The sequence below is a fragment of the Ixodes scapularis genome, unplaced genomic scaffold (assembly GCF_016920785.2).
Source record: "Ixodes scapularis isolate PalLabHiFi unplaced genomic scaffold, ASM1692078v2 PGA_scaffold12__126_contigs__length_90152505, whole genome shotgun sequence".
NCBI lineage: Eukaryota > Metazoa > Arthropoda > Arachnida > Ixodida > Ixodidae > Ixodes > Ixodes scapularis.
In genome coordinates this window covers 4,962,044-4,969,791 of record NW_024609838.1, presented here as the reverse complement: position 1 = coordinate 4,969,791, position 7,748 = coordinate 4,962,044, and the positions used below count along the sequence as shown (strand labels likewise).

General features: G+C 43.1%; 1 protein-coding gene across 1 annotated transcript; it reads right to left on the bottom strand.

The window, feature by feature from the left end:
- Positions 1 to 3,936: 3,936 nt before the first annotated feature.
- On the bottom strand, positions 3,937 to 5,433 carry LOC120836585. The gene is made up of 2 exons (XM_040499138.1): positions 5,239 to 5,433; positions 3,937 to 4,140 (listed from the first exon to the last, which is right to left on the bottom strand). The coding sequence occupies exons 1-2, from the start codon at positions 5,374 to 5,376 to the stop codon at positions 3,967 to 3,969; spliced, it is 312 nt and encodes a 103-aa protein (XP_040355072.1). The 5' UTR covers positions 5,377 to 5,433; the 3' UTR covers positions 3,937 to 3,966.
- Between the last annotated feature and the right edge of the window lie 2,315 nt (positions 5,434 to 7,748).

The window sequence follows — 7,748 nt, the reverse complement described above, 5'->3', positions numbered from 1 at the left end:
ACCAAAAATAAACAATTTACGTGAGCGAGTATTTCAACACTTACCACAGTGAGCCAAACCTACACGAGCAGGTGCCTAAAACGCTTTCAGAATATCATAATCAATCAAATTTCTACCCTAGGTTATGATCTCAATTCTGCGTCCACCGCGGGTACGTTGTTATCATAAATGAGAGGAAATGCAACGTCCGTATCGGTGTTATTGTTAAACATCGCAGACATTTGAGCAAGAGCCGCGAAAAATGGCACTGTGAGCAGAGACGGACGAGGGGTGTCGTCTGCTATCGCCGTCTGCTCTTGTCAGCTGCTTTTGCACGGACGCTGAACTGACTCCGGAGCCGAGGAACTGGGTCTGAACTCCTTCGGAACTATGATGAATCGAACGCGCCAGTGCAGCGGCCGTGCAACTTCCGGTTGAATCGAATGCACCGGTTCCTGCACTCCTGAACTAGTTCAGCCAGTTCAGGCCAATCGAACAGACCTATTGTACCGCAGGAAGGTCTACAGGCGCGAGCTCCTTGCTCAGGGCCACGGTGCTCAGGGTAGAGCACTGCACGGGCCCGGGCCAGCCCGAAAGCCCGAGCCCGGCCCGGCCCGCGGGCCGGGCTCGGGCCGGGTAGCACGTATTTTCTCGGGCCCGGGCCGGGCTCGGGCTTGAACAACAAAGTTCTCGGGCCGCGCCGGCCCGGGCCGGCCCGGGCCGTGCCTGGGCAATCTTGTGCCGTAAATCATAAATTGTTGTTGATAGCAAGAGGTTTGCTCATTAATATTTTAGGTTCATTGAATACAAAAAAAGCGAAGTGCAAATTCACTACAGCGTCGTTAAAAATAATAACTAAAAGACGTCTTGAAGCTAGAAAGCCTTCAAGCTTTTACCGTGTGAGCGAGGATTGTGTTATAAATTGTAAACAAAATAAAGTCCCAGTCATATGCTTGTCAACCTGTCTGATTCATCTCTCTCAATAATATCTAGTTCACATTAGGAAGATTTAGAAAAACGTACGCAAGCGCTTTGGGTAATAGCGTTGCGATGTAAAACTTATGGCGATGCTAATTTTAGCTTGCCCAAAGTGCTTGAGTACTTTATTCTACGACTCCCTTATTGCACAGAGCGCGACACTATATTAGCGCGAACAAGCGATCGTCGTGTTTTTATGTTTATCTCATAGAATCAAAACGCTGTTTTCAAAACTATTAGTGTCTTTGGAAGTGCTCATCTGGGCCACAGACCTAAGCGGTAAACTTTGGTGCCTACTAACACCATTTCGAAGTAAAATTGGAAAAAAGAGCCACCGTCGTGTTCGCGGTGTCAATGTCGCGCAGTGTACATAGTCCGTTCCGCGCTTGCACGTTTTGGGAACCATCTTAAAAAAAAAAAAACGTTTAAAGGGGTTAAGTAGGAATATATTAAACTTTAGCTTGCCTGAAAGGGTTGTATATTTTAAGAACGCGTTGACATGTAAAGCTACTTCAGAACATATTCTTAAACAGAAAAGGTGCGCAGACCAGGCTTAGAACGACGGAGACTTTTTGCGAAGAGGTTGCGATGTGCAGGGACTTTTAAAAGTAGGTTGAAACGGGACGCGTTCAAACGCAAAGGGTGTTTCGGAAACTGGTTCAAATAAGAAGCGCGTTTAGGGAATGGGTCGAGACAGGACAAATTCAAACGAGAAGGGCGTTTAGGGAACTGGTCGAAACGGGACGGGTTCATATGGGAAGGGTGTTTAAAGAATGGGTCGAAACAGGACGGGTTCAAATGGGAAGCTCGTTTCGGAATCGGGTCCAAACAGGACGGGTTCAAACGGGAATGGGTTGTTTCGGGCTACAGCCATCGGGCCGGGTCGGGCGGGGCCTAGAAATTAACAATTCTGTCGGGCTCGGGCCGGGCCCGGGCCGTGTCTCTTCCGGGCCGGGTCGGGCCGGGCCTAGAAATTAAAAATTCGGTCGGGCTCGGGCCGGGCCCGGGCCGTGTCGGGCCGGGCCTAGAAATTCCGGTCCGCACACTAAAAAAAAATCAGTTCGAAAAAGAACTTTTTGGAGTTCTTCGGCTTGTCCATATTTTGCACCCTAAAAGGTTCTTTTAAGCACCTTATAAAAAAGTTCTTCATGAAGAACCTTTAAGGAGTTCTTTTAAGTTCTCTTTTCAATGAAACAGTTCTTCGTGAGGAACTTTTAAAAAGTTATTTTCAGCCCTTCTCTCGCTAAAACAGTTCTTGGTGAAGAACCGTTTAACAGTTCTTTTTAGTTCTCTTTTCAATGGAACAGTTCTTCCTGAAAAACGTTTAAAAAGTTCTTTCCAGCCCTTCTGTCGCTGAAACAGTCCTTTTTAGTTCTCTCTCGGATGAAACGATTTTTCATCAAGTCCCTTTAGAAGGTTCTTATAAGCTCTTTTTTAATTAACCAGTTAATAATATGAAGAACCTTTATTGAGTTATTTTAGGGTCTAATGAAATAAGTTCTAAATAACCTTTCAAGTGAACTTTTATGTTGGGTGTGCGAATAACCCCTCGGTTCAAAACGAAGAGCGATATTTCTAGGTTGAACACTGCAATGAAAGTCATTGTGTACAGTGGACTTCTTGAATCTAGAAATATCGCTGCGCTATTTGAACCGAGGGGTATTCGCACACACCAACAGTAAAGTTCCCTTGAAAGGTTATTTAGAACTGTTATTTCCCTAGACCCTAAAAAACTCAATAAAGGTTTTTCATGACTTACTGGTCAATTGAAAGAGCTTATAAGAAGCTTTTAAAGGTATTTGATGAAAAACCGTTCCATCCGAGAGAGAACTAAAAAAAAACTACAAAGGATTTCATTTCAACCGCTACTTGCTCACCCCTAACTTTTAAGTTACTTTTCACTGAGAGAGCTTTCTATTATGAACCTTTTCAATGAAAGATTTGTTGCAAAGACCACTTACCAGTTAACTTGAATAACTTATTCGCAAAAAGCGGCTTGGGCAGCAATTTTAGGTGTACAGTAGCTCTTTTGTAAACCGCTCTTTATCGACTGTCTCGAACTGTTCACAGAGGCAATATACATCACCTAGACGTTTTGTAAACGTCAACAGACGTCCAAAACAGGCTTTGAACGACAAGGCTCCTTTTCTGGGGCACTACATCTATCGCAGAACCACTGGCTTGGATGGGTATTCAAGTACACATTCGTCGTTGATACTCTTGTCAAGACCAAGCATGAGGTATAGGGAATAGAGGCAGGAGAAACAAAAGAGATGCTCTGCAATGTCCAACCTGTCAATGGTGAAATGAAGACAGGATACTGCGGTTCACAAAAAAAAAACAAAAAACATACTGACGTTTATTGAACGTGACTAGATTGAAACTTAGCACATGAGTAGAATGCTTCTCTGCCTAAAATATAGATAAAATAAAACACGGCCTAGTGGAACACTGAAATAAGACACTGAAATTTTGGCCTTGAGAAAATGGAAACAACGTTCTAGATGTCTGACTTCATATGTGGCACGTTAGCGAGCTCAGATCTATTGTTTGACCACTAACAAAAGAAAACAAAAACTGACTTGGAAAAACTTCAAACCCCTTTCTTGTTGTGGTATACTTTATGGATAAAAATGCTATCTTGGAGACGAGATGGACGAGGCAACCACTCAGGTGTGGAAGCAGGAAAAAGGGAATTGCGGCAAAACAAGACTTCTGGCCCCTTTCTTCTCATGATGCCCCTCTCCAACCACACACTGCGAGGGCGCATGGCACAAACAGGTGTTACACCCAGACAAAGAGCACAACGGCACTGCAAATAGGCAGCTGCAAACCAGGCTGTTAGCTGAATTTAGACAGTGTCTAAGTCTTTAAGTATACCCTTTTTAGGTTTGAAGTAACTCAAAACCGGACAAAACTGATCCACCATTCAGGCTGTCTATTGCTTTGAAAGTTTAGTGGAAAAGGCGCTAAAATTACCACTTCGAGAATGCAGAGGGCCGGGTACAGCTAAATAACATCAGTGGTGGTCTTGCCAGCGATGTCTACCCTCCTTGCCTGTGACGTCTGTGCCATTATTTGAAGTAAGAGCTTCACATCTGTTGCAGCCTTGGAGCATTCAGCAGCCATAATCTCTACGTGGTCTGCACAGTTGTCGGTACCTTCTACGTCATGATGTGGAACCTGAAAAAAAAAAAAGTCAGTGCCATGCACACAATATGAGATTTGAAGAACAAAGTTGTGTACCAGACGAACTTCAGCAAGCCTTATTTTATGTTATGTAAAAAATTGTAATTTAAACAGTGGGTGCACGGGTCCAAATAGATCAAGTTATATGCACTCTATATTTTAGCTATAATAAGACAGTTCAATGCAACAAAAGAGATTTAACCGAGAGACAACTAGAGAGTATTTGATATATCTGACAAGCCATGCAACTGTGACTTTTACAGACTACATTTACTGCAATGGGATTCGTTCAAGTCACTTTGGAGCACCTGTTGCAGTAGTCAGAAGTCCATTTAGGAGTAGCCAAAAGTACGTTTAGGAGCAGCTAAAAGATGTATTGGCATGTAAGCAAAAACTTCTTCTTTATTCTTACCACTGTGAATATTATCATACGGGTAATGTGTTGGCATGCTCAACTAAAACACTATCTACTTGGCCCTCCCACTCCTGTGCAACGTTTTGTTAACATAAATTGCTTGAAAAGTTTGATTCTCTCGAACAAAGCACTATCTGCTTAGTTGCACATAGAAGCACCAGACATGGCAACAGCAGTCTGAGTGATGATGGATAGTATGAACTGCTGTGAATGGTGGTTTTAGGTACGGAATCAAAAGTAAAGCAAACAGTACGTACCACTAAAATAAAATAATGTAAAAATAGAAACATTTTGAGTACTCAGAGTGATGTTCTGTTACAGTTTTAAAGGTTATAATCAAACAAAGATTTCGTCATTTGATTGTGATTATCAATGTCGTATATTTAAGACTTCATAACAAAAATCTGCATGCGAACAATAAATATGCATTTTAAAAACAATCAAGCCGAATTTGGTAAGGTCATTCCCAAGCTTCTAACCATTCCTCTGGACGGGCAACTGAAAACTATAAAGATTCCTCTCAATTTGGCAAAATGTAACAGGCTAAGCACTTTGAAGCATATGGTGCAGCAATTACATAACTGCATTCAGCTGAATAACTATTTAAGAACAGTTCCCGCTTCCAGGTTAGTTTTATTTCTTTTAACTGTATCAGAACCAGGTTGTAACCAACTTACCATGCTCCTTTTGTATTTTTGAATACAGTCACTGCGTTGGCGTTTTTCCTTTCGCTTTCGCCCACCACCTTTGCCATAGTTTTCCTTGTTTTGCTGAACTTCTGGCAGATGCATAAGAAGCAACCTTTCTTTTTTCATTTTGTTAATAAGGCTGTGTCGCAATGAATCTTACAGTGAGGCTGATGAGTAGCAAGCCTGTTACAATGCAGATAATGAACTTCGATACAAGCATTTCAATTGTCAGAATGAAAGCAAGTTCTTGTAAATCTTACGCAGCGTCCAGTGGAGTCGGCCAGGAAGGGGTATGCCGCTTGGAGGGCACGCATGACATGATCTAGCTAAGACCGACTTGGCGTTCTGGAAAGAAAAAACAACAAATGTTAGCCTCTATTTTACGATATATAAGTGAGGACTTCAACTGCTGCTGCTTTCGGAGTTTTACTCAGAATGTCGTCTGCCAACGCAGCGACCAACTTTGTTCGTGCTTCATTTCGCTGTGGTTGAAGGAACAGTTCACTCTTTTCGCTCAGCCTCTGTAACAGTAGCGAGGGAAATTATGGGAGAGTATATCTCTGTGGCCATACATTCCTTACAACCTCTGTAGACCAAACTGAGGCTGCTGTGTTACTAGCACGAGGCACATTGGAGGGTCCAGGCAAGCTGAAAGATAACAATGTAACTAGTGCATCTCGAATTTCACAAATGGAACGCAAATTTCCAATTGGGTAAATTGGGTAACCTTTCTTTTATGTCTCCTTTTAGCTGTTCAATCAGTTTTAGCAGTTTGACTCCCAGTTTCATAGCAGGGAGCAACTGCTCAATTATCCACACTGACAAATTTAGTAACGTCTTCCCATCAACCTCTTCTGCATAAAAGGAGATAAAATATTGCACATACAGTATATATCATACATATATGTTATATATGTTATTGACAGAAGTTATACCACATTTTCTACCCTTTTATTCCGATGGTGTACACAAATATAGTATAAAGAGAGCAGACATGTACAAATTACCCAAAAAAGGTAGTTGAGTTAAGTTACTGAGTATCGACGCCAAAAGTAATTGGAGTAGAGTAGAAATTACGCATTTGTAATAGTAATTGAGTAAACTACTAACTACTGTAAAAAGTAGCGAGTTACTTTGAAGTTACTTTGAAGTTACTTTCGAAGTTACTTTTTTATATTTTTGTGGTAGCAAAATGAGCAGCAGTTTTGATCAATGAAAAACCCTGCGAGCCTAAAGTAAATGCAGTCTATCTATGGCTTGCGTTTTCGCCAAAATAGTTTATTCGCTCGTAGAAGCAATTGCCTTTCAAAGTTCTTGATAGGAGAGTTTTCCCCTTTTCCTTCCAAGGACGTCCCCAGCCAGGCTAAATAGACGTTCCACCGACGGGCTGGATGGAACGGCAGCGTTGAATTTGAGAAACAGGCTGTGCAGGGTCGGGTAAGCGAACGTCGGCATCTTAGGTGTCCATGACTAAACATGTGAGGTTTGCCTCGGGTAGAGGGTCTTTTAAAACAAACTTTCCTCCTTTTTTCTTTTTTCTTCGTCAAGTTGAGATTGTTATGACTGGGCCAGTCATAACAATCTCAACTTGACGAACTTTATACCGATGTCGTTCTGAGAGTACGCTGAGCCAGTGCACCAGACCGTCAAGGATTCAAGTCTCGCGTTACGACGATGAGATCATCCGGACGACTGCGCGTCCCGTTGTAGTGCTAGTGCTACGCTACTGAAAAAAAAAAAAATTGTTTTGGTTTAACAGATGATGAACCGAAGTATACTTCGCCGCTGACGCCGGGTCCAACAAAATGATCTCCCAAGGGTAACTCGCAATCCTCCCCGGCGACTACAATATTCTGATGCGCCTGACACGCCTGACAAGTAAATCGTTTTTAACAAAGAGGAGGTCTCCCAGGCATGGATGGTCGGAAGGACGCAAAGGATTACGTAAACAAGCATCGAGCTGGAAGCGGGAACGTGCTCCCATGAACGGATTATCCGTGCCAGAGTTTGTGCGCGGTGGAGTCCGGCTTTGGAAAGGCGTATGCGCTGACGACAACGCGACCATGGGAACAGGCGCCCAGCTGCGAGGTCATTCCAGTGGCGCCTCCCGTGGAACCTGCCGCTTGAGTCAGAACTCAATAAAGACAGACAACACGAAAACAATAACAACTCTCGGAGTGTCCTCGTCTTTCATGGTTACAGCTGGAAACGCGGCGCCTGCGTGCATTACCGGATTAGGTCAATATCCGACCAAGGCTTGTTAAGCATCTCTTCCTGCGTTCGTGTGTGCCGGTGTTATGTTTTGGCTGCTCGTCGCCACCTTGGCCCATGGACGCCTTCCCGAACAAGGGGGCCCCTTGTTCGGGAATGCCACTTTATCTGCCGGCATCTTATTCATTTCTCAGCTCAAACTTTCGTGATGGGCAAAATTAGAACTATATAATTTCGAAAGTAGTTAGTAATTTGAGTTGAAGTTACCTGAAAAAAGTAGTTAAATT